This window comes from Camelus dromedarius, chromosome 12, assembly GCF_036321535.1.
Source record: "Camelus dromedarius isolate mCamDro1 chromosome 12, mCamDro1.pat, whole genome shotgun sequence".
In the NCBI taxonomy this organism is placed as follows: domain Eukaryota; kingdom Metazoa; phylum Chordata; class Mammalia; order Artiodactyla; family Camelidae; genus Camelus; species Camelus dromedarius.
The window spans coordinates 6121371-6149028 of NC_087447.1; the positions used below are offsets into that span (position 1 = coordinate 6121371).

Here is a 27658-nt window from a genome sequence, read left to right on the forward strand (position 1 = left end):
CGTAGCCTGGAGAGACTAAGGAGGCTGAAGGCCAATGGCTAAAGGCACTCTCTCTCGTGGAAGAGGAAAAAAACTGAGTCATGTGTTGCTATAAATGGCTGAATCGGGATTGATGGTGGAAATTCCCATGAGTTAAATGTCAGCTGAACATACAGAAAAGCTTTCTAAGAATTACGCCAAGGCTAACCGGCCAACTTCTAGGAAGTTTTTGGAAGGGAGGTCCATGTCAGATGGAAAACTAAGCAACGTGATCTTTGAGGTTCTGTTAAACTCTGAAATTATACAAATCTATCCCAAAGATTACATCACCTCTGGAAAATCTAGGAGCACAAAATCAAATAATGTTAGCCCCTCACAACTCCAAAAAGATTGGAAAACCATGGTGCTCATCACTCTTGACTTTTCATTATAGGTACAATGTTCTCTGGGGGCAGGGGGCCAGCGGGAGCAGGGAGGGGGTATATGATTTGTTGACTCATGACTCGCACTTGGGAGTATTTCAAGATTTTTGTGATGGGAGGCTGGGCAATCCTGTTTCATTCACATTCCTCCCCTAGGGTCCTTCATTACTAATAGTAAAAGAAGGGTTTTGAAGAGAGTAAATGAAGGTTGGAGAGTTAAGTACAAGGTCTTGTTGTATAAAACCCATAACCCATGAGAGAAACTCAGACATCTATCTTAATCTCACTATGGTCTGATTTTGAGCTAAAGAGCACAAACAAATAAATAGCACAAAAACTCAACTTACAAATGGGCTCTATTCCAGAAGCTAGCCTGCAAGTCAGCTGGGCAGAATTTGAAACAGCACTAAAAATGTGGAGAGCAGGAGAAAAGGAAAGCCAAGAGGCAGTGAGTCCCTTGGCCAGCCTCAGTGCATACACGCTGAACCCACAACGTATCTGAGATTCTGAGCAACGGCACTTTTTCCAAGTAGAAAGTACCACTGGAATACTAGTAATTCACAAGGCAAAATAAAATGGAAGAATGGTTTTACTGACTTTGAATTCTAATGTTTAAGACAAAGAAAATTTTAGTTGGAGAAGGCTGAAAAGGTCAACAAAAATCTGTAAAGATTCTGAAGGGAACTCCTTACTCCTTACTTTCTAAAGCTCTAGAAATTGGCAATAGTGAGTCTTTTTTGTAGCATCTAATTTCACTTCAAAACCTAGTGCTTTCAATGGAATACTAATCAGCCATTAAAAAAGAGTAAGATAATGTCATTTGCAGCAACATGGATGGATCTGGAGATTGTCATTCTAAGTGAAATAAGCCAGAAAGAGAAAGAAAAATACGATATGATAGCACTAATATGTGGAATCTTCAAAAAAAAGAGAGAGAGAGAGAAAGAAAGAAAGAAAGAAAGAAAGGGAAAGAAAGAAAAAGGAAGACAATAATGAACTTATATATAAAACAGAAACAGACTCAAAGACATAGTAAACAAATTTACGGTTACAGGGGGAAACAGGGTGGGAAGGGATAAACTGGAGTTCACGGTTTGCAAACATTAACTACTATATATAAAGTAAATAAAAACAAATTTCTTCTGTATAGCACATGGAACTATATTCAGTATCTTGTAGTAACCTATAACAAAAAGAATATGAAAATGAATATATGTATGTATATATATGCCTGAAACAACATGCTGTACACCAGAAATCGACACACTGTAACTGGCTGTACTTCAATTAAAAAAAAAATCTAGTGCTTCCTTTCACCTTAGTAAGGAGGTGCCACTAAATACTTTTTAGCTGTGACTGGGGAAAGTTTTTAGTTCAAAAGTATAATGAAAAGAATGAGTGGGGGACAAGAAAAAGATACTTTTGAGGAAGAGAGTAATAAGTAAAAAGCCCAAAGAGGAGATAAGAGGGATCATCTGAAGCATAACTGTCTAAAAATGCAAGGAAGGCTAGGGTAGGGAGGGAACCCCTGTGAAGGTGGGAAAAGAGGATGATGACACTGTGACCAAGTTTCCCCACAGGCCATCAGGGGGCACCATCAGCCAGGACAACTCCAGGTCGGAGAGGGGAGTCTCTATGGACTTCCATGGTGACAGGACAGTCCCACACCAGGAATGCTATACTAGTCCATGAACCACTGGAAATACTTCCATGGGCAAGTAATTGGAGAAAAAAATTAAAACAAACAAAACTAGTTATCTGCCATCTGTTTCTATATCTGCTTATCCAAATCATAAAGGGCAATGATATTTGGTATCCAGAGGAAGGAATGCCAGGGAAAGCTGAAGAAATTTCTCCATGGAGCTCCTGCTGCTCTGAACTCTGGACCATCTAAGGTGGCACGCAGTGTGGCTGAGGCCCCCGAGGCCCAAGCTGCGGTGGAGGGGGAGTAAGTGCCAGGGACTCCAGGTGAGGGCGGAGGTAAGGGACCTGGGGCAATGACAATTTACATATACCTCAAGGATGCATATGTTTTACAGATACATTAAAGCTAGCCTTTCATATCTCCGAGAAATGAGAATAAACATGGGGTATATACCACAGGCATCTGAAAAGTGGGAGGTTAAATGTCTTGCTCGGTATCACACTCAACCAGGACAAATATTACTGGTATAACTGTTTTGTTGGTCCAGTTTTTTTTTCCCATTAAAGTCCACAGATTCACAGTGGGGGGGTGGGGAAAGGCAGGAAGTATTGTTTTAGAGTACATTTGGCAAAGATGTTTGCCAAACATCTGAGCCTGGACAACACGTACATGCAAATCTGCTCCTTCAGGAGCTACTTCGTGTGGCCCTCATTCCTCAAACCTGCTGGCAGGCAAAATCTTTCCAAGATATCTCTTGACCTATATTACGTTATACTATAAACCATGAGGCTTCTTGGTTGTTCCAATGATCTGTTCTAGGGTTGGCAACACCCTCAGCCCTAAGTGTCAGTCGACAGTGAGGCCTCCAGCAGCCACGAGTGAAGCCAAAAAGGAGACAGGAAAGAAGGCTGAGGGGAGGTGCAGAGAGTAGGGGGGGGTGCGGGGGGGAGAGTAGAAACAGAGAACACACAGAACAGACTGAAAGGGTGAATGAAAACTGGTTCAGTAGTTTGGACTACACAGAGTGTCCTTGAGCTGTCATTAGGTGATGTCCCTGGGTGCTGGCTGCCTTCCCCTGTCCCCTCAGTGAACAGAAATAACTATTCATCTGTGCAATTTTAATAACATTGGCTTAAAGTTTACATAACGTAACCAAACATGTTAGGAATATCGTTTTTACATCAGATGCTTGGTATTAAGGAAGCGCTGGCCCAGAGGAGGTAATGAGCTTTCAGAACCTGGGGAATGCAGCTTTGCTTTGAGACAGAAGGCAGGGCATCCATTGCCGGGTGCCTGCTAGGGGTTTTCACGTTATTTCATTTATTCCTCACAAAACACCAGTAAGATATGTGTTATCTCTGCTCTATAAACAGCACAACACAGCTAGGGAAGATAAAGTAGCTCGCTCAAGGCCTCAAAACCAGTCAGCGGCAGAGCCAGATTCTGATGCAAAGCTCTCTGAAATGACAGCTGCCCTCCTCTCTCTGAGAAGCAAAGAGCAGCTCCTCCAACCAGAAGCACACCGGCCACTCACGACTCTCCACGCGGCAAGAGACACTGCCTCCAAAGCCCATTCATTCATTCATTCACTCATTCATTCATTCATTCACTCATTCAAAACAGACTCGCTGACTGCCACCGCAACTGGAGCACTGTCCCAAACACAACACAGCCACGAAGGAGACAGACCCGGCGCCCTGCCGCTCTAAAGCTAGCTGTAAAGAGGGCTGAGGTAGGCACACAATGAATAAACACAAGAGACATAACGTCAGAGAGTGATAATGATGACCAAAACCAAGACACAGACAGGAGAGTGGGGCAAGGGTCCTAATTCAGACTGAGAGGTTACAAAAGGCTACACTGAGAGGGTAACGGGAAGCTGAGACCCGAAAGATGAGAACCAGCCGTGCAAACAGCTCACAGAGGAGCATTCCAGGTAAGACAATCACACGCAGATGCCCTGAAGAAGAAACAGGCTCAGTGTGAAACAAAATACAGACCTGTTTGGCTGGAGCAGAATAAGAGATGAGGTTAGATGGATATACAAGGATATGTCATGTTGGTCTTGAGGCAAAGGTAAACAGAATTTGCATTTTAGTCTGTGATTGGAAATGATCAGAGGTTTTTTTAAGTAGGGAAGTGACATGCCCTGACTAGAGTTCGTAAAATGTTTACTGCTGCTGGTAAATTGGAGGGAGGCTGGGGTGAAAGGAGGGGCGCTGGTGGGGAGGCCACTGCCAGAGTCCAGAGGACAGATGATGGTGACCAGCTTTAGGGCAGTAGCAAGTGGAGGTGAAAAGGCAGGGACAGATCTGAGATCTGTTCTGGAGTTAGAATGTATAGAACTTGCTGGTGGGCTGGATATGGAGAACACAAAAAAGGGAAGAAGCAAAGAGGACTCTCTTGGGTTGTTGGCTTGAATGATGGTGCCCATTTACTTAGGAGAATAAAGACTGGGAGAGATTTTTTTTTTAACAGGGAAGTGATAAAATAGAGATCTGTTTTTAAAAATGTTAAGTTTGAGATGTCTATTAGATATTCAGATGGAACTATGACGTAGGCAGTGAGTATACAAATTTAGAGATGAAACAATCAAACTGGAGACATAAATTTACGAGACACACGTAAACCTAGTAAGTTTCTTCTAATTAGCAGAAAATGTAGAGTAACTTCTTAGTGACCTGAGGATGGGAAAACACTTCTTAAGATATCAAAAAGCACAGATCTTTGTACTTGGAAAAGCTGAAAGAAATGGCATATTATAATGTAGGATTTCTGCTGAATGGAGGACACCATGAACAAAGTTAACAGACGGGTGAAGGCCAGGAGGTGGCATTTGCAACATTTATAACTGACTTAGGATTATTATCTACAACATGTAAGGAAGTTCACTGGAAAAACGGGAAAAGGATACGACGAGGTGATTGATAAAAGGAAAATCCAAAGACCTGTGAACACAGAGATCCTCACCCTCCCTAGCAATCAGAGAAACAGGCATGATAGCAAAATAGCACAAAACAACTGGCAAGTCTGAGAGTCGGAGACTTAGTGCTGCACCCTGTGGTGGAAACATAAAGAGAGCAGTCACGCCGTACTTCGTGAAATGACGTTTGTGTGCACTCTGGGCCCTGACAATTAGACTTGTTGGTATTTAGCTAGAGAAACTCTTGTCCAAGTTCCCAAGAAGATATATGTGAAGATTTTCATCAGAACAAAGTAGGTGTCCATCACTAGGGAGAACAGAAAAATAAAATGTGGCCAATACTAGTGATAAAATACAATAAAGGAGCTAAACACAACATATAAACACAACAACATGGAGAGAACTTAAAAATATAGTTTTAAATAAAAGAAGGATCAAAATTAGAATTATGATGTAGTATTTATATAAATTAACAAAGAAAAAAATCACACAAGGGTACAAGCATATCCAAGGATAAATATAAAACCCATTAGAGGCATTAAGGGGAATGGGGGGAGGGAACGGGAGAAGAGATGGAAAATGAGAAATAATAAAATGAGTGGGGTCTTGCACTGTCCATACGATGTAGTATGATAAATTCAGCTCTGCGCTTGAGATCTGAAAGGAAATATGACAAATTCACAGCACAAAAGAAATGTTCCTTCTGTTCCAACTGTCTTTCCCAAACTGCCTGATACTCTGTCAGCTGACTCATCTGACTTAACAGGCAAGGAAGGTAGCTTGGGGGCGGGGGAGGAGGGCACCATAGCACAGTGTAAATGGGGCCACCTCTGCACCCTGCACCCACCTTGATCACCATGGCGTTGATCATGCTGCTGAAATCACATGTATCCATGACCATCTTCCCACCCTGAGAGTTAGATCACATTCACCCTCATGAATCCAGACCTCAGCACACTGGCTGGTGCATAGAATAAAAATACATTCAATAAATGCTGATTGACTCATTGGTTTGTTGCTCGGTGTATCGGATGAAAAATGAATCAAAACTGGAGCGCAGCTGAACTGTTTTCAACTCATGTGTACCCTTAGTTCCTGACATATAATGTTGACAAGTGAATGTTCAATGAATTGTTATTGGAGATGGCTAATGTCCCTCCTAGCATCGTATACTCTAGCATCAAAAGTCATGTCCATTTGGATGACAGACATATGAACAAACATATCACAAAATTCAACTTGCCTTTATGGCTGCAAGGAAATATCAGAGATGCTACAATGAAGTCCAAAATGCAAATAATAAAAGTTAATTTTAAGTGGGGTGAAAAAAGAGATTCAGCCCAAGTCAGACAACTCCTGCTGCCTGGCAGTGCTGGGTGGCATCAAATCGCTGAAATTACCACTTGACACTGTGTGTGCAGCACATAAAAACCCTTCTCACTCATTTTTAATTGATTTTTAAAACAACCTGATTACAGCATAATTTCCATACAATAAAATGCACCAATTTTAAATGAACAGTTTAACGAATTTAAATGTAAGCACCCCTGTAACTACCACCACAATTAAGATGCAGAACATTTCCATCACCCCAAAAACTCCCTCAAGCACCTATGCAGTCAGCCCACTACGCCACCTCGGCTCCAGGCAACCACTGACTGTCTTCTGTCAAGATGTCCATCTTCATATTTTTTCAAATATTAAAAAAGGATTACTTTATAGTCAGAAAGTTTCACACACACAGTTGGACAGTGTAATGAATATGATTCATCCAACACTCAGCTTCCACCATTTTTAATGCAGGACCAATCCTGTCTCATCTGTACCCCTGCCCATGCCCCTGCCTGGGATTATTCTGAAGCAAATCCCAGACACTGCTCGTCTTCATGTGTAAATATTTCAATATACAGTTCTAAAGGATATTCTTTTTTCCACTGAAGTACGGTCAGTTATAACACGTCAACTTCTGGCGTACAGCACAATGTCCTAGTCATGCATATACATACATATATTCGTTTTCATATTCTTTTTCATTAAGGTTATTGCAAAACATTGAAAATAGTTCCCTATGCTATACAGAAGAAACTTTCTTAAAATCTGTTTTTATATATAGTGGCTAACATTCGCAAATCTCAAACTCCCAAATTTATCCTTTCCCATCCCTTTTCTCCCGGTAACCATAAGACTGTTTACTGTATCTGCAAGTTCTAAAGCATATTCTTTTAAAAGCATATCCACAAATCCATTTTCACACTAAAAATAATTAGCAATAAGCTTCTCAATACCATAAAATAATCAGTCAGGATCCGCACCTCCCAGCTGGCCTCACGTTTTTTCCCTCATGGTGTTTGTCTGAATCAGATCCATACATCACTATGGGTTCATTCACCTCTAAAGTCGCTTCTTATCTATAAGTGGCCCCCTCTCCATTCCTTTTCCCCCTTTATGATTTATGAAGCACCTAAAGTTTGGAATTGCTGACTGCAACCCCAAAAAACATTTACCATGCTTCTGATCCGTGTCCTCCCCATAAATCTGCAGTAAGATCTAGACATTGTAACAGATTCAGGTTCTGTTTAGCTGGCAAGGCTACTTTACAGGCAACTCTATTAGGAGACACATACCATGTTGCACAGCCTCTGTGTCACTTTCTGAAAAGCAAAGTCTTTTCCTCAACTAATAATTCTAGAAAATAAGTCTAGAAAAGTGTAAAAGTATAGGACATCAGTCCCCATTTCAAAGACTGATTATGGACTATGGTGTCCCCGCACAGGAAAAGTCCCTGAGTCACTGTCTTACACATCGGATGGCTCCAGCCATCACATCCAAGTTATCACTTGAAAATACACTATCCTGCTCGTCTTTCTGTGCCCGTCTTACCTCCTCGGTTGTATCTTCCACTCACTGAGCAGAGAAAGCCCTGACAGGCCCCGAGCAGGCAGCCGGGCCCATGGGCATCACTCACCAGTGGTGACCGCAGTGCACGTCTCTGCTGAGGAGCGGCCCTTCTCGGTCCTGGAGAAGGGCCAACTTCTTTCATTAGGTCCTCACAACCTTCTTTCAGAGTCAGCAAAGTCTACATTTCACCAGCCAGAAAACGGAGGCACACAGAGGACAACCAGTGACTCGGTGGAAGGTTATGAGGAGTACGCAAATCACAGGTCGTTCAGAGAAACCTGCTGACTTAAGTGTGCTCCACCTTATTGCCTCCTCCTTCCCTTCAGGGAGATATGTGAGTCTGAACAATACGGGTCTTTAAGGGAGAGGGCTGTGGACGATGCCCAGACGAGAAGCAGAGGACCTGGTAACGTGACCTTCCTGCTGTCGCTGGCAGGACAAGTCCCTGCTTGACAAGAACGAAGTTATCACAAAAGAGAATAAGGATCAGTCCACTTAAAGAGATAACTCATGAAATCTTGGATGGGGAAGAAAGGAAAAGCAGTTCATATTCCAACAGCACTGAGGCCTGATGGAGAGACAGGTTATCACCAAGGGCCCAGAGGAAGTTAGAGTCACCAGCAGAATGACAGGGGCCTCTTTCTCCGCACTTGGATAAAACCCGCAGCCACCCGCAGCCCATGTCACACTAATACCTGCAGGGCCCTCTGCGGCCAGCCACCTCCCACTCACCTCCATGCTCGGCTTGTTCAGTACTGCCTCCAGAAAGAAGAGTTAGAATATGGTGACACTTTTTATGCCAGTAACCACTACCTGGTAACAGAAGTTCCAGAAGCACAGGCCTTTGCTTACAAACTGCACAACTCTGAATACTAAAGGGAAGAGCTCTCCCTCACCCCGGCCCCCACCTCCGGACAAGCACAGATTAAATAAAGAATGCTCAAAATTCCCAATGGTGTCAAACACATTTAAAGTTGCTGGGTCAAAGATTCATTTTTGCAGCAGACAACCACCAAGGATTTCAGTGTTACACACAGTGGAAATGATTGCGAGAAATTCTAAATATGGACAGACCAGTAATTTAAATTCCTTTTCTAATGGCTAATACTTTCTTTTCAGTTCAATATCTGACTCTAAGTCAGGCTCCAATTAAGGAAAGCAAGACCCAGTTTCCTGGTTCCACTGGGATTTACTTGTTCAGGGATTACCTGTCTGCATTTCATCAGTCGGCTTCCAGTCAGTGCTCTGGAACAAATGTGTTCCAGAAGAAGGAAACACCCCGACTGCTAGGAGTCAAGGGCAAAGTAAAGCCCAAACAAGGAACTCTTGCTCCTGGTCCAGGGCTTCCCCCAACAGGCCACCTCCACTGTCTCAAACCGGCTGCTCTGTGAAGTTGGCAAATCAACCTACCGAGGTTTTGATTTCCTTTCTTGTAGCAGCATTACTCACAACAGCCAAAAGATGGAAAGAACCCAAATGCCCATCGATAAAGAGCAAGACAAGGAAAGAAACAGCCCCTCTCCCTCCACTGGACATTCTGGTGTCTACTTGTAACATTTGGAATTGCAACAGACCACCTGAGACCACGGGGAGCCAGTCCGGACAAGCCAAGGTTCTGAGGACGGCAGGGCAGGAAGATGAGATGAACTTGTGTCCCAAGCTGCTGAATGAACTTGGGTCTAGAGCTCCAGCACTGGAACCACCCTACCTCCAGACTTCTTGTTATTGGAAGTCCTGCCTGTGTGTCAGCTTTTCTTTTTCTTGAACGTGAGAGCATTCCAACCAATAACATTTACTGACCTAAAAGGTATGGCACACCGTGAGCTGCGTGCAGCCATGAAAAGCAGAACTGGATCTCTAAAATTAAAACAAACAAACAAGAAAGAAAAACAAAAATACCCTGTTCTTGCCATTAAAACATGAGAAAGGCTTTGGGACAGGTAAAGAGCAAGGTTACCAGGAAAAGTACAGTCAGTGGATCTACACGGTTAGCAAGTCAGTAAATAAACATGGACCCAGAAACTGGCCTCTATGAACTGACTGTGTTTCATTTCAGGAATTTTAATTAGAAGACGATGACTTTAAATACAGTATTTATGCGCACAACAATTCAGTGAGGTGGTCCCACTCTTCCCATTTCACAGATGAGAAAAGTGAAGCACAGAGAAGCTAAGTAACTTGCCCAAAGTCACCCCATCCATGCCGTTTTCTCCACATGGAACTCTTCCTTTTTTTCCCTTGGCAAACTCCTACACATCTTCCGGGTTTCAGCTTAAATAAACATGACCTGCTTAGGAAAAGGCTTCTTTGATGTGTCCAGACAAGGTCCAAAGCTCCTGTTATTCCCCCCTGCACACTGCGCTCTACTGAAGCGCTGCGGATACTCGTGATTATTTAGATGTTTGTCTTCCCCAAAGCACAGGATGTACACACCCTGAGCACAGTTTTGTCCACCACCACGTGATATTTCCAAAGCTGAGCAGAACGCCTTGCCCTTAAGAGGCTCACAGTCTGACAGAGAGACTGCAAATAAACACCTCCTTACAATGCAGTGTAGGAGGCAGAGGGGGGTGTGCACAGGGCTCCAGGGAAGCACAAGACCAGGGCGAGGGAAGGCTTCACGGAGATGTCCCCGGAACTGAACCCTGAAGGAAATTAAGTTAGGAAAAAAGAAGTGAGGAGAAGGGTGTTTCAGCCAGACAGAGCATAGGGAAAAAGGAGGCCATGGAATTTTAGGGGAACTACTACTAGCTCACTGTGGCTGGAGTCTGACATCAGGTATCAGTAAATGAAGCTTGAGAGATAGGAAGATTTGGTTCTATAGTCCAAGACAGCGGTGCGTTGTAGAGATGCCTAAAATAACCCAGTAACAATGGAAGCACTTACTGTACATCAGGCACCACGCTAAGCACTTCACATATATAATTTCAGTTCATCTGCACAAGCACCCTGAGTATTATTACTCCCACGTGGGAGTAAGATCACACACAGCTAGCAAATAGCAAGGCCAGAACTGCAGCTGTGTGACATGACTCCAAAGCCTGTACTCTTAACCACAGCCTAATACTTGTCTAGCTTACTGTGCATTGATATGATCTTATACAGTTGTGTGTAATTCAAATAATTACTTAAAAACTTTTGGGGGAGGAGGTAATTAGGTTTACTTATTTGTTTATTTGTTTTAGAGGGGGTACCTGGGATTGAACCCAGGACCTTGCATATGCTAAGCATGAGCTCTACCCACCCCATCTCAAATAATTATCTTGATTCTACTAGGAAAGTTGGCTATTTAAGGAATCCCCTATCTTTTGCATTAATCAAGTCATAAACACAATTATTTCATACACTGTGTTTGCTTAAAATAAAGTATATAATTAGTATTCAATAGATGTTTATAAATGAAGATCAAAAGAAAATTATTCAAAGACAGAAAACGCAGTGTCCTGATTAATAATCCAATACTGTCTCTAGAATTATGTCACCTCTAAATCAGCAAAAACTTTGCGAAAGCCAACATTAGAGCTTCTCAGTCCATCAAAGTCTCCTCATCAACTAACCTTACTAAGGAGAATTAAAACCCTTAATTAAACAACTCAATCAATTACTGAGAATGGGTGGGAAGACAAGAAAGTAGCTAATACAGAGAAAGATACGACACACGCTGTCTCTTTCCCCACGATCATCTGCTTCAAGCCCAGTAAAAAATGAAATTATCAATGAACGTGTTTACAAGGCGAGACATACGCTCTACGTGTCAATGCAAGTGAAAACAGAAGCAAAAAACTTACCACTTAGGGAAAGTCTTGGTTCAAAGGACTCAGTGTTTTAGGAAGCCCGTTATCAGCAAAAATGCAAATGTCCTAAGTCACAGTTGATGGGCTATTAATAAATCATTAAAACAAACTGCTGGGAGATCTTCTTTGCTTTATAAAATGCCTCTTACAACATAGTTAGAGTTCACAGACTGAGAATAATTATCATAGTTACACTAGATTAAACATTTATTAGTGCCAGGAATTCTAAGAATAAGAGCTCATTTCATTCTTATATAAGGTCATTCTTCCAGCCATACCTGCAGAGGAGCTAACTAAGACACAGAGCTGCTTTAGACAAGCTGCTCGAGGTCACCTGGGCAGGCGGTGACAGAGCCAGGATTTGCACACAGGTCTGTCCAGTGCCACAGTGCACGCTCCTTCCACCAAGTAGCATCATCTCTACTGGGCCGAAAGCTGCCTAGAGATTATCTGGTTTATTCACCAATCAACCCCAGCATTTAGAGAGACTTGTAGGGAGGTTAAAGGACGTCCCTGATGTCCTGTGGCTCATTTCCAGCAGAGCTGGAGAGACCCCCAGATTTCCCACTCCTCGGCAAGCACAGTCTGATCATTTTGACTCACAGCAGATAATCTCTTCTTGAGAAATATTAAACATTTCTCCATAACTAAATTTAGCATAGACAAAACAAGAATGAGAGATGTAAATGCCTGGCACGGGGCACTGGGCTGTGTAGGCATCATGGTTTAGTGGGAGACAGGACCTGAGACACCTCAAACATTTCCTGGGCATTACTTGCAACCAGCTAACAGAAGAGAACGGGATTTCATGCTTTCCTTTTGACCACCATCGTTTTTTCAGCCTCCTGCATTTCAATAGGGCATAAAAAGCATTAAAGCTCAAGTGGGCAAACTTTCTCTGTAAAGGGCCCAAATATCTGAGGCCCTGTGGACTATATACGGTCTCAGTTGCAAATACTCAACTGTATCATGTTAGTGAGAGAAAAAGCAGCCACAGACAATCACAAGTGAGTGGCAATGTTCCAATAAAGGTTAATACATATGGACTTAGAAATTTGAATTTCATAGAATTTTCACATGTCATGAAATATTATTATTCTGATTTTTTTCAACTAACTTAAAAAGTTACAGCTTCCGGACTATCAAAAAACAGGTAGTGGGCTAGAGGGCACCTGCTGACCCTGCCTTAAACCAAAGAAGTGAAAGTCAGAAGAAATCAAAGGAAAAGCAGTGAGTGATGAAGCAAGGCTACAGCCTTCTTCCTGACTCAGCTCTGGAGCCGCAGATTCAGGAGGCTTCTGGAACCGCCCCCTACTCCCGCTTGGGGAGGTGTCCCACTTTTGTGTTCTCACTGAAACATGGGCTTATGTCCACCCCAGTACTTACCACGATCTAGTCAATCACCTGTATATGTTTTTGTTTGTTTTTAAATCTGTATTCCTAGCCAACACAGATGCTCAAGAAGAAAAAAAAAAAGAAAATGGGGAAGGGTGAGAGGAAAACAGACGAGGAACAAGCTCAGAAATTTTTTTTATTTCTACCCCAATTTTATTAAAAGATACAACATTTGTGAAAGGCTTGAAAATAAGTCTAACCAATCTCTAAATATTTAAAACTATTTCTCTGGATAAAGTCAATTAAAAAAAAAGCTTAGCTGTAAAGTACTTGTTTGACTTCTATAGAACTAGTTTCATTGAACTGTACTTTGTCATTATGCCTCCAGCTTGTATATAACAATCTGCACAATACAAACTTGAATTAGCAGCAAGAATGGTGCTGAGAAAACTGTTCACTGGCAAGCTTCAGAAGTCCCTTTATGAAAAGAAATTCTTACCTTTACAGGGACACTAGATCTTGCACAAAGTCTCGACGGTGGTTGTGTGGCCTGCACCCGAGGAGTTACATCAGTGGTTCACCCACTTACTGCATCTGCTAACAATCTATGTTGTTTACGTCCCACAAATACACACCAACCCCTCAATCTAGTCTCTATACCTACATCTCTGTCAAGCCAGGCCTCTGACTAACTTACTTAGACTAATCTGGATGAAAAAGACCCAAGCATAAATTTAAAACGACCATTGAGCCTCCAGAAAGGCTCCGGGAACACCGGGGTTCTGCAGAACACAAATGGAAGAACCGCCGTCTTACCACATGAGCCTCAAAACCGGCAAGGGCTTCAAATCATTTACAGAAAGCCTGGAGAGCCACGACTGCCAGATATAACGTGAAAACCAACAAGGAAAAGTTCACCTCATCGTTATCACACAAGGCATGAAAGAGAAGCATATCTTTCAGTCACACATGGACGGACGACCCTCTACCGCCCGCTCATTAACCTCTTCCGTGCGTGGGGCCCTCGGGCAGTCTGGAGAGTTTTGAACACATAAAATAACATGCATGGTTTTCAAGAGGAAGCCAGTTAAAATAATTAGCCCACACTACCTCCCCTGACACTTCCTGTCTTCTTCCCCTGCTTTATTTTTCTGCTTAGCATTTATCACCGTCTAACACACAACACATATGTTACTTGTGTTCTCTTATTTAGTACATCTCCCCAGCTAGGACCTAATTTTCACGAGGCAGAGTTTATCTACGTTGTTTCCCACTCTATTTCCAAAACCTGCAGAGTGCCTGGTATATAACACGTGCCCAGTAAATATCTGCCGAATTAGTAAATAAACTTGTCTCCTATGAGGGGAGCTCTAAGACAAATACAGTCTTAGAGTCCTACTAAGGCAGTAGGCAGTCCTACTAAGATCTGTCATCCCTGGGCAAGATAACACACAAAACTTCGTATTTACAAAACACCTTCTCAGTATCACTGGAAACCTTTCATAAACACAATTTTATGCACCCACAACAAACTTAATATCTACTGACTGAGGGCAAAGGAAGGCTGTGAGGTAAAGAAGTCAAATGCCTTCAGGTTAGTCAGTGAACACCATCCAGGAGCCAGGTCTCCTGCTCATTAACCCTCCCTTCTCTGTGCCCTTTGCCCTCTGAGGCTTTTGCTGCGGTGCCTTCAGGCACAGTCTCCTTCCCACTGAAGAGATCTAGTTGCAGACTGACAATCAGAGACAACTCATTCACAAAAGCCACATGCTCCTTTGCAACGAGGTTCTAGGATTTCCAACTTCTTGCCAAGGTAATTCTTAAACAGAGGAAATGTGTGCATGTATGTTTTAATTCATCCGATTCACAGTAAATTGAAAGGTTAACCCTCAGACATGACAGGCTGCCTACACTGTTTGTCTCACAAAGTCCTAAGAGGAAGGAAGCTCAGAGGCTAGACAACTCAAAGCTCCAGAGCAATGTGATCATTTCCACCAAGTGTGATGCCTTCACTCTGTTGTGTGATAACAAACTAGAAAGGCAAACCAGAAACCAGAAAAGAAAGGTGGGGAGGGAAGATGAGGTTAACAACGAGGTCAGTTCATGTGAAACTGTGTCCCCAGACTGTTTCCCAACCAAGTAAGCAGTCAAAACGTCACGGGAAGGCAGCTTTGCCCTCCTTGGGTGGCTGCACACGTCAGCCTGCCCTCTGCCCTAACTACTGGCTAAAAAGCAGAGCTGAGGAAACGCACCTGTATCAGGAGGGCTCTGAGACACTCAAACCCATCTGCCGAAAACATAACTCTCTAAACCTCTTTAAACATCAGAGTTATCCACGTATGTGTGGATCTTCTAACACACAGGGCAAGAAAATGTGAAGAATCAGGGCTTTTTGTGGGTTTGTTTTCAACATCTCAAGTGCTGAAGAAAGTTCCATGGCAGTGATGTGTATTAACAAGATTAAGGGAGAGAGAAACATTTTCCACATAGGCTTGACTCCAGCTCAGTGGGAAAATATTACTCTAAAGTAACCATTATAACCAGCTGCTGATTTCTTGTATTGTTCTAGTTCTGATCCTTAGAGATGTACCCTTCTTTTGAACTAGCCAGATAAAAACTGTAATATAATTTTATAACTAATTACAGGGCTGTGGCTTTATAATCATACCTTAAGGGAAAGCCCTGAAGACAATGATAAATAAAGCCCACAATCACAGAGAACTTACATTCAACCTTTTCTTTCAAAATAAAGGTTTCCAAACAGTGTGGTTCCAACTTTACGGTATCAGTGAGATACTTCTCACCCCAATAAGCTTTTTTAGAAAATGTAGTATAGATAATCATGTAACTAAATTAAAAAAGAAATGAACCCCCAAAATGCAAATCATTTTTTGACTGATCATTAAAGTGAAAATTAGAAATCAACTAAATGTCCAATTAGTGGGACTAGTTAAATAAACTGTGTTTTGTTAATTCTATGGAATACTACACAGCCCTTAAAAAGAATGAGAACGACCTCCAAGTACAGAATGGAAAAAATCTCCAAGACACCCTTGTTATATGAAAAGAGCAAACTGAATAACTCACAGTGATTTTACTTATGTAAAATATTTACATGAACCTGTACATATATTGTATTTAAATGCTTAGGAAAAGATCTAGAAGAGTATATGCCAAATTCTTAGTAGTGATTTAGTCTGGGGATGAGGAGAGAAGTGGGGGGAGTTTGGGGGCATTTTTACATCCATTCATATATCACTTGTATATAAAAAGTCTTAATATAAGGGAAAAGGACTAGATGACTTTATGAACCAGAGAAAGAAAAACAAAAGATGAAAACTTGCCTGATACTAAATAAAGTGTACGAACGTCAGAGCAAGAGTTTAACCATCAGACAGTATTCTATCTGCCACACCTCAAAACAGATAGTTTTTAGTTCTGCTACTATGTTGATAGTAACAGGATGAGTTGTAAACATAAAGAACAAGATTTCTCCAGAAGTGGTAAGTCTATACTATGATCAAAGTACACAAGTCATCATAACTAAAAGAAATGAGGGTTTAAAGAGTACACTGCTTATGTCTCCCTGTCAAGCCAGGTGAACTGCAACTTCTTCTCTGGCTGTGATGTGAAACAGCCATACTTCCACTGGGAGCACCTGTCCCTGGGTGGTATTGAAACCCAAGTAGCCTTAATGGCAAGTTCCAACAGCATATCTGAAAATAACCAACAGCACTGCAATTAAAAAGATGCTTTGCCAACCAGAGACAGAGAACAGGAGACCCAAAGGAGGTTGGTACTGATTCATGAACAAGAATGCCATCTTGTCTAGGATGAGTCAGCAGGTGGCTAGGAGATCTTAGAATTTAAAAGTCATCTGCTTAAACTGCATAAAGAAGATGTGGTGTGTATATATATGTATACACACACTCACATACATACATACACAATGGAATACTACTCAACCATAAAAAAGAATAAAATAATGCTACTTGCAGCAACATGGATGGACCTGGAGATGATCATTCTAAGTGAAGTAAGCCAGAAAGAGAAAGAAAAATACCATATGATATCACTTATATGTGGAAAAAAAAAAAAAGGACATAAATGAACTTATCTACAAAAAAGAAGCAGACTCACAGAAACAGAACAAACCTATTGTTACCAGAGGTTAAAGGAGGTGGGAAGGGATAAATTGAGAATTCGAAAATTGCACCTCTTCAGGAGTGATGGAAATGTTAGCTAACTTGACTGTGGTGGTTCCATGGGTGTACACATCTATCAAAATTCATCAAGTTGTACATCTGAAATATCTGTACTTTACTGTACAGGAACCATACCACAATAAAGGTGTCAAAAAAAAAATAAAATTACTAAGTTGAATTTTAAAAAAGTCATTTGCCCAAGAAATAGGGAGGTAAACAAAAGAAATCCAAAGTGCTCTTAAATGCAGGCACCAGAGGTTTTTTCCATCAACTTCACTGAGATACAGTCTATATACAATAAATGGACTCATTTAAATTTTACATTCCAATAAGTTTTGACAAATTTATACGCCTGTGTAATCATCACCATCTTGAAGATAGAAAACACTTCCAAAACCCTAAAGGCTTCCTTGTGTTCCATTCCAGTCACTCCACTCCCACCTCAGGTCCCAGTTAACTACTTTTCTGTCACTCCAGAGTAGATCTGTCTTTTCCAGAATTTTACAGAAATGGAAGGATGAGCAGTGCTTTTTCTTGTCTGGCTTCCTTTCCCTCAGCACAATGTTTTCAAGGTTCATCCATGGTATGCGAGGTATCAATACTTCATTTCTTCTTATGGCTGAATAATATTCCACTGTATGGACCACAATGTGTTTGTTCATTCATCTGCTGAGGGAAATTTGGCTTGTTTCCAGTTTTGAATTATTATGGCTAAAACTGTGACGAACACACATGCACCAGAAGCTTTTCACTACTTTCATTTTCTAAGTCAGCACTGTCCATATGCAGTCAGTTCACCACAGCTCCGACTCTTACACTGGCCCTACGGGCAACGGGAAAAGCGATCACTCATTCAACAAACATACAGTAAGGAACTACTGTATGCCAGGGACTGCTCGAGCACCAGGGATACAGTAATGAACAAGAGAGTACAATCTCTCTTCCGTAAAACAATCTTTTTTGAGGAGAGGGGTTGCAGAAGGGGATATATACAAAAATTTTAAAAAGATAATTTCAGATAGGATATGTAACAGAAAAAGTTAAAGATAACATACTAAGAAAGTGGAGAGAAGCAGGTGAGTCTAACAGACTCGGCAGTCAGGGAAGGCCCGTCTGAGCTGAGGTCTGAACGACAGAGGAGACGGCACGGGGCAGCAGTCAGAGCATCCCAGGCAAAGCCAGCTGCAAGGGCTGAGGCCCTGAGGACACGCTGCTCCAGGCTAGGAGCAGCAAGACGGCCAGCGTGACAGGAGTGCGGTGAACGAGGGCGAGGGAGGAGGCTGCAGAGGCAGACAGAGGCCAAGCCAAACAGTCTCAAAGGCCAAGAAGTGTGGGTTGTATTGGAGGCTATTAAGCAGGGAAGTAAAATAATCAGATCTGCATTTTCAAAGCGTCACCCTGGCTGTGGAGAGAAGAATTGTACAGGGGGAGGGCAGAAGCAGGGCAGTTACGTAGGTGGCTACCGCGGTGATGGCCTGGACTCCAGGGAAAGCGAAGAAACGGAAGAGATGGGGATGGGCGCTTGGTATCTTACAAGTAGAATCAATAGCTCTTGCTAATAGGTTAGATGTAGTGGGTATAAAACAGAAGAATCTAGATTAGGTCCTACGTGTCTGGCATGGGCAACGAGGAGGGTGACAGTCCCACTTACTGAGATGGGGAAAACTGGAGGAAAAAGAGGCTGGAGCTGTGGGCAGAGGCAAGAGTTGGGTCTAGTATAGTCTCAGATCTACAAGACGTTTTCTTTGCTTTCCCTGTAGTCCAAGCCCTTGCCAGCAGAATGAACGTGTGATGCTGACTGAACATCCAAATGCAGATGGCAAATGGACACGTCGGTATATGAGTTTGAAGTTGAGAGGAAAAGTCAGTGCTGGATATCGAGTATTAGGAAACAGTGTCTGAAACTAAGAAGATGATACAATTTCACTTCTAAAAGTAGTAGACATACACCTCCATGCACCAGGAGCTCACGAGATAAATAGGATTCCAAGGACAATTTTACTGAGAATTGGGGATGAGGGGAGAGGGAGGGAAGAATTCTATATTTGAACACACACGTATAAAGACTAAGATGCTGAATTTACACAATTGATGATTAAACATAAGGTTTCAAAGAAATTTTGCACTTGTAGCAGGCAGTCTTTGGACTATACTACAAGACACCTAGTGATATATTTTCATATGTCTCTCGGAGTATTTCAGGAAAAAAGTTGGAGAAGTATCAGAACATACAATTAACCAGCAAATACTTAACATATGGACTAAACCTCTGGCCCCACAGCTATGGGGATCACAGCTGTTAAGGACACGGACTTCAGAGACAAACAGACCTCGGCTCAAACTCCACCTCTGCTGTTTGTTAGCTGAGGAAGCACAGAGTAGCTGTGAGGGTTAAACACAGAATATGTGTGATGCTACTTAAGCACAGCCCCTGATCAAACACTAACCCCGGTATTTTCTCTCTACACGGGGTCATTTTCTAATAAGACCTACAAGACAAGGATAATAAATCACATATGAAAAATGCTAAATGTGGTTGGTAGGATTGCTCAGGAAAGCACGGAAATCTGGGCTGAATAAGACTGATACAGGAACTCTCATACACTGTTGGTGGGAATGTAAATTGGTGCAGCCACTATGGAGAATGGTATGGGGTTTCCTAAGAAAACTAAAAGTAGAACTACCATATGATCCAGTAATTCCACTTCTGGGTATTTACCCCCAAAATATGAAAAGACTAATTTGAAAAGATATGTGTACCCCATGTTCACTGCAGCATTATTTACAACAGTGAAGATATGGAAACAACTTAACTGGCCATCAACAGATGAATGGATAAAGAAGATGTGGTGTACACACACACACACACACACACACACACACACACACTGGAGTATTATTCAGCCATAAGAAAAGATGAAATCTTGCCATTTGAGACAGCACAGATGGACCTTGAGGGCATTATGCTAAGTGAAATAAGTCAGATGGAGAAAGACAAATACCGTATGATTTCATTCATAGATGGAATATAAAAAAAACCAAACAAAATAAATGAACAAACCAAATCAAACAAAAACAAATACATAGACAGAGAAAACAAAGTAGTAATTACCAGAGGGGAAGGGGTGGGGATGGGGGAGGGTGAAATGGGGAAAGGGGGTCAGCCGTAAGGTGACAGAAGGAAACGGAAGTTTTGGTGGTGAGCATGCAGTGGCGTACACAGAAGCAGAAATACAATGCTGTACACATAAAACTTACGTAATGTTATAAACCAATGTTACCTCAATTAAAAAAAATTGTTTTAAGATACAGAAAGACCAGAAGGCTTTTAGCTTTTCTTTCTTTTTGTTTTTAACTGAGGGGGAACAAAGAAAGGAAAGAAGAGAAAACCAAAGTGGAGAGGACAAGAATTACCATTTGGTGTAAATTTACTAAGAACTCGTGCCTGTCAGCTCTTTTTCACAAGAACAACTTTTTGGCACCATAACTCACATGGGCTATATAATTCATCCACTTAGAGCAGACAATTCAATTGTCAGTGCGCTCACAAGAGTTGTGAACCAGCACACCACAGTCCATTTTAGAACATTTTTCCCATCCCCAAAAGAAACCCCATGCCCATTAGCAGTCACTCCCCATTTTCTTTCAACCCTATAAGCCCTAGGCAACCACTAATGTCCAGAATTTTCCTGTTCTGGACATTTCATATAAATAGAACCATTCAGCATGTGACAGGCTTATTTCACTCAGCATAATGTTTTCAAAGTTCACCCATGCTGTGGTATGACCGGTAGCTCACACTCTTACTGCCAAATAATACTCTACTGCATGGATATACCACATTTTATGTCCCACCCATCAGCTGATGGACAGGCGGCTTGTTTCTATTTTTTAACAATTACGAGCAATGCTGCTATGAACATTCATGTACAAGTTTTTGTACATATGTGTTTTCATTTCTTTTAGGTATAAATCTAGAAGCAGAATTGCTGTGTCTTGTAGTTAAACTCTGTTTAATCTTTTGAGAAACTGCCAAATCCTTAGAGTCAGTACAGTTAGCACCAAATATTCCAATCATAGTAACTAATTACCTGACTAACATCTCAGGGCACCTGAAGTTATTGCCACTTCTCATACTTTCAAATTGTTTAATGATTTTTTTTCTACTTGACCATTACTTCTGTATTCAGAAATGACTGTAAACTTAAAACCTAAGATAAAATCTGTATACCATATACTTAAGTGATTCACATCTTAGAAAACAAAGGCAGTCTTTCACTGTTACACATTTAGTGTCTCTGGTGAGTTGAGGAGAGAAACACTGTGAAACTTTGAATTTCTGTACTTTTCTCTTACTGACTGTTCTGTATGCTGTGGTGCTCTGAGGCAGTGTTTAATGATTTTTTAAGTTGGTAGTAAAGCATCTGTAGGAAAAACAGATTAAAAGGTCAGAAAAACAGGACACCACTCCTTTATTTGCTCCTTGAAAATGCTGAAAAGGTTCATGGGACAAACTATATACAAAAACCAAAATTACAGTTATTTATGAGAAATGAGAAAAAGAGGTACCTAACATCAATTAAGGGCATCATGTATTGAGAATGAGTGTGTATGGGTAAGAAAGCTGTAGGACCAAGTGAAATGTTTTACCAACTCTTCCATCCTCTTGGAGTAACTGTGGAAAAGACATTCTTCTGCACCTTACATGCTTTCTCACTGTCTCAGAGCAAATAAACATATTGTCTCTTAACCATGTCAGCCAGTAACTCTGAAACATGTTCCAAAATAGCCTTGTCACCAGTCAGAAAATTTGCATTTTATTTATTTATTTATTTTTAAATTGAAGTATAGTCAGTTTACAATACTGTATCAATTTCTGGTGTATAGCACAATACTTCAGTCATATAGGAACATGCATATATTCGGTTTTGTATTTTTTTTCACTGTAGGTTACAAGATATTGAATATAGTTCCCTGTGCTATACAGTATAAACTTGTTTATATATTTTATGCATATTAGTTAAAATTTGCATTTTCAACAAATATTGCAATTGCCTGAGGTAGTAATCCTGCAACAAGACTGTCCTTCTAGAACTGCATGGTTCAATATGGTTACAACCACTGACCACTTGTGGTTACTGAGCACTTAAAATGTAGCTAGTTTGACTAAGAAACTACATTTAAAATTTTTATTTAAGTGAATTTAAATTTAAAAACTGCAACAGTGGAAATTCTTTTGTATTGATCATACTTTAGATGTAGTGGGTTAAATAAAATATATTATTAAAGTCTATTTCATCATTTCTTTTCCCCTTTTTCATATTAGAAAATTTTAAAGTACATATGTCTCTGTAAATACACTAAAACCCAGTGGCTCGTACACTTTAAATAAGTGAATTGTATAGTACGTGAAGCACATCTCAGTCAAGCTGTTTTCTGAAAAAATACATGTGTGGCTCACAGTGCATTTCTATTTGACAGTGACAGTTTATCCATTTATGAAGGCATCATGAGTCAGTTACAGTAATAATAAGAAAGGAAAAGAAGAGAAAATTACATTTCTTTCCCTGTATAATAGCCTTTGTACAGACCTTTGTACAAAACAAGGCAAGTAAACGTCTAAAGCTAACAAAAGAGAAAAAGAGAATCATCTACTGAAGAAATTAACTTCACTAATTACAACTGACAGCTCACAGAGTATCAGAAAACATTCCACGTAAGGGTGGAAAAGAAAAATGGGATACGGAGACAAAAAACAAAAAGTTAAGGCCAGGAATACAGTCAAGAGGACCAAGAAAGTTGCACAACAACTATCAGCTAGTAAATCTTCAATAACTGTTGGGCGGAGGCCTGAGAATTTTTGTCTAGTAAATATCAGTACTATCACGTTTAACCTTTACGATTGTGGAGAATAGTCCAGAAAACTTAACCCTCATTTGACAGGCTCTTCTAATCACAGACCATGAGGGTACTGACCAAATTTAACTAGCCATTGCACTTACATAGCTGTCTTCCTCAATCAGACTGTAATCTAAATTACTTGGGTTTATGCTTCTGGGGGCCATTTGGCTCTCAAGATTTTATTTAGGTATCTTGAAGATAGTGTAGAACACAGAGATTAATCATAGTAAACATGGATACTAAATTCAGTAAGTATGCCTAATGACCAGACAGCTGTTTGGCAAATAGTTTGCTGACCCAGCAGACTTAAATCTGCTCCTGTTAGAAAAAGAATCTGTCTTGATTCTTCTGGCTTTATACTGGTTGTGAAAGAATAACATGTTTTCCTTGTTTAACTAGTAGTTGAATATAGAACTTAGGTATAATAAGTTCTATAATTTTTTCTTTTTGGAATGCTTTGCATTTGAAACTTAATAAAACTTAACATGCCAAAAAAATGTTAGGTGGAAGAACAGAAGAATAGATGGATGAATGAACAAGCAAATTTGGACAAGAAAGACACAAGGAAAGGATAATAGGAAAGAAAAAAAATTAAAACCTTTCTTAAAAGCTTCTACTACACAATTATAAAAGCTACTGAAAGTAAGTTTAACTTATGTATCAGCAGGTCACCTGTCTGGGGACGTTTACAACCCAAGGACCAGACACATCACACACAAAGACTTGGGAGTACAATCAACAGAAAAGAGGACTACCGCAGGGAACGCCATTTAGATTTTGAATATTTTGTGGAGTGTTCTATGAAGGAAAGGCATGCCATTAAACCAGGAGGTGTTTGGTAGGAGCTCTGGTAGTTTATCAAAGGACCATGAAGCAATAAGGCAACTAATAAGAGCTTTTTTATTATTTCAAGACCATGAAGCATGAATGAGGCTGAGGCAGGATAAGGCTGCTCCCTTGATGTCCGTGCTATTAGAGAAATCAGTTACACTCTCGTAAACATACCTGAGCGCAGGCAGGAAAGCCAGCTCAGTTTAAAACATAAGGCAACCAAAACAAACTTAATTTAATGTTATGTGCATCCCCTGAGGAGGAAAAAGAAATACTGGTTTACTATGCATGGAATTCTCTGGAGTCATAACTTATCAAATCACTTGTGCCATTTATACAGTAGGAACTTCACAAAATGCTGCATCCGTAATTGCAACTTTATAAACAGAGTATTAATGTTGTCTGACAACCTCCTTTATCATTTATTATAGGCAAACAGTAGGCTCTGATGGGAACAGTTTTCACTTAACTTCAGGAACTGCCTCTGCAGAAGCCGGGAGATGAGCTCAGAAAACTAAATGTTCAACTCGTCAAGAAAAAGAAAGAAGAAGAAAAAAATCAGTTAACTTTCAAAGGAGAATGAGGCGATGTCACTGACTGTTTCAATAACATGGCAAAATGCTGGTGAGAAGGCTGGAGGAACCACAGCTAAAGGGCGAAAGCCTGGGGAAGGAAGACAAGGAAGGGGGTTTGGGCGGGAGCTGGAAGGCACGCCTTCCTGTCCCTGTATGAGTGGATTATAATCATAGTATTACATGATGTGCAGTGGTGCTGTAACCACGGATATGTTACTGACAGATCCGCAAGGATATCACACGATCTTCTCAAGGACGCCTTCCCTGACACATATATTCACCTGCTAGGCACTTGTCACCCTTCTCTGTCTCCTCTGCTGACCCATGGGCTTCTTGACAGCAGGGTACAGGAACTCCCTGCACCCAGTGTGGCTAGTTTTCAGTAAACACTGGCTAAAAAACTAGTGAAGGCCATGTCAACTGTGTGACATCTCACCTGAAGCATACTGCTGTTTGTTCCAGTAAACGAGATGACACAAACTGAACCGTCTCCTCTCCCCAACTCCCACCCTCAGCTCATTTGTTGAAGCCCTAACCTCCAATGTGACCACATCTAGAGACAGGGCCTTTAGGGAAGTAATTAAAGTTAACTGAGGTCATAAAGGTGGGGCCCTAATCCAACAGGGCTGGTGTCCTTATAAGAAGAGTAAGAGATACCAAAGAGCGCTCTCCCTCTGTAAGCGTGCACAGAAGAGAGGCCACGTGAGGACACAGAGAGAAGGCGCTGTCCACAAGTCAGCAAGAGAGGTCTCACCTGAGACCAACCCTGGCAGCACCTTGATCTCGGACTTCCAGTCTCCAGACTGTGAGAAAATAAAGGTCTTGTTTAAGCCACTCAGGCTGTGGTCTTTCGTTACGGCAGCCGAGCTGACTAACACAACACTAAAACTGGAGGACGAGCGCTCTGCTGGTCTCGCTGACGGCTGTGAAGACGTACAGGGGGGCTCTTCAGTATCAGATTCTCAGACGGTGCCACGCGCAGGACAGCAGGGCAGGGTCAGCACTAGTCCATTGAAGCTGGAATTAGATTCTCATGAGTGGGCAGGCTAGGCGAGGGCATGCAAGACGCCAGCGCAAGCTAGTGTCAGCAGTTTCCAGTCATATGCTGTAAGCTAGACTATTACACTTCTTGCATCTTCTGTACTAATTTCCCTATTGTTCTTAGTGCTCAAAACGTTGCCTTGAACTCTCCAGCCTATCTGAGTTCTGCCAGACCAGAACCAAGAGAAGATGGTTTCATCTTTGCCCGTTAAAGGGGGAAGAGAATATTCCTGGGGTCAAGGTGGTATGGTAGTAAACAATCACATAAGTAAGATTCCAAGTAGAAGGTAAAACTCAGGGTCCCAGCCATTGTAAATATTTGACAAATATTTACCCAACAAACACTTACTATGCCGCTGACCCTAATCTAACCACTGGGGATGCAACAATGAACCAAGCCAGCCAAAATCCTTGCCCTTCTGGAGCTTCCATTCTAGTCGGGAGAGGGGAGGTGACAGTAAACAATAAACATAACATATAAGGAAATCATTTAGTGTGTTAGAGGTTGACAAGTGCTATGGACAAAAAGAAGCAAAGTGATGTCGGGGGCGGGGGGCCCAGGGCAGACCTCCCTGGGAAGGTGACACTCGAGCAAACACTTAGAAGAGTGAGAAGGAACCATGTATCTACCAGGCAGAGCAGCACAATGAGGCAGGTCACGTCTGACACTGTCCAGAAAGAGCAAGAGGCCCAGGTGACAGGAGTGGAGTGACCCATGAGGAAGTGGGGGGTGTGTCATGTAGGCTCTTGGAGACCACTGGAAGGACTCGGGGTTTCACTCTGAATTAAGTGAGAAAAGATACTCCATCATCTTCCCATTTGCTAAACCTGAGAGGTAACAGTCCCTTGAAGAGCAGGCTTCTGAAATTGTGGGATCTTTCTGTATCTTGTTTTGCACTGTGGAATTCCAGCCCTGACAAGACACTCAGATGGAGCCTAGAGGCAACAGCAGGAACACCAACCATATATAACATAGAAATGAAGCTGAGTAGAACAAACACAAATGCCTATTGAAATGAAAGGACTGTAAACTCACCACATCCTTGGGAGATGTACAGAGAACAACAATTTTGCACATGGAGAGACTGAAGTATGAGGAAAAGATTTATCCATGTTTTTAAAGGCTGCCTAAAAGTGAAATGGGAAGAAAACCCAATGACTGCTCCAAACTACCACATCCTCGAGAAAACGCTGCCTTCCTCGGGTACTGTGGAAAAGTGGACAGAAGGTCCATCTCACAATAAGAGGAAGGGGGAACGATGTTTTGAGAAAACGCGAACCTAAGACATTATCACCCAGACCACTCCTTCCTACCATACTTGTTCATGTTCCATTTCAAAGAAAGGGGCTTTTGTCTAAATGTAAGCTTATATGTAAACCCAAATCAGGCTCTAACCAAGAATGTTGATGGGCAAGCTTCCTGCTGGGAAGTACACAGGAGCACGTCACTACTGGATAAAGTGGAACATTCGCCCATAATGTGCACCAACCTTTCCAGTCCTAACTCTCATTTCTGATGATTGTATTATTTGTGACCTAAACTAAAGGTTGTATTTCTGGACATGGTACAGATGTATACGTGTGGGGCATGGAAAAATTACATATTTAAAAAATCATTATAAAAAATATGAGAAAGAAATTAAAGAAAATTTTGGAAATAAAATTTTAAAGAAATTTAAGAGAAGGGTTAAAACAATCACTTCATTTTTGCATTATCTTCTAGTCTTTGTCCATGTTCGTATATATTTTAGAGGCAGTGTGCGTAAGATTTTGACCCATTATAAACACGTTCCCACATTGCTACAGTCTTCGTAATTACTAGTTTTAGTTGCTGCTTAAAACTCCATTGTATTGATGAAACTATTTTCTAAACCTTGTTGGGGGAAAATTATAATGGATTTACATAATAGCATCATTGTCACTTAAAAATACATCATCTTTGTTCCCCAAGAAGCTCCAAATGTGTCTCATGCAGAAGAGAAGCAAAGACACTATCGCGTTCACTTATTTATTCAACAATTATTTACTGAGTGCCTGGCACTAATCCAGGCCCTGGGGATAGAACAGTGAAGAAAACATGCAAAAATCCCTGACTAGTGGGAAAGAAAG

General features: G+C 41.4%; 1 protein-coding gene across 5 annotated transcripts in view; it reads right to left on the reverse strand.

The window, feature by feature from the left end:
- Positions 1 to 27658, reverse strand: part of PACS1 (phosphofurin acidic cluster sorting protein 1) — a 130545-nt gene that overhangs the window by 77850 nt on the left and 25037 nt on the right. The window contains exon 1 of one of the 5 annotated variants that reach the window (XM_064492107.1): positions 13915 to 13934. The exons of the other annotated variants lie outside the window; for them this stretch is intronic. Coding sequence (XP_064348177.1) covers positions 13915 to 13919 — 5 coding nt within the window. The 5' untranslated portion in view covers positions 13920 to 13934. Of the gene's footprint in view, positions 1 to 13914; positions 13935 to 27658 lie in introns of those variants that run through there. 5 annotated transcript variants of the gene reach the window in all.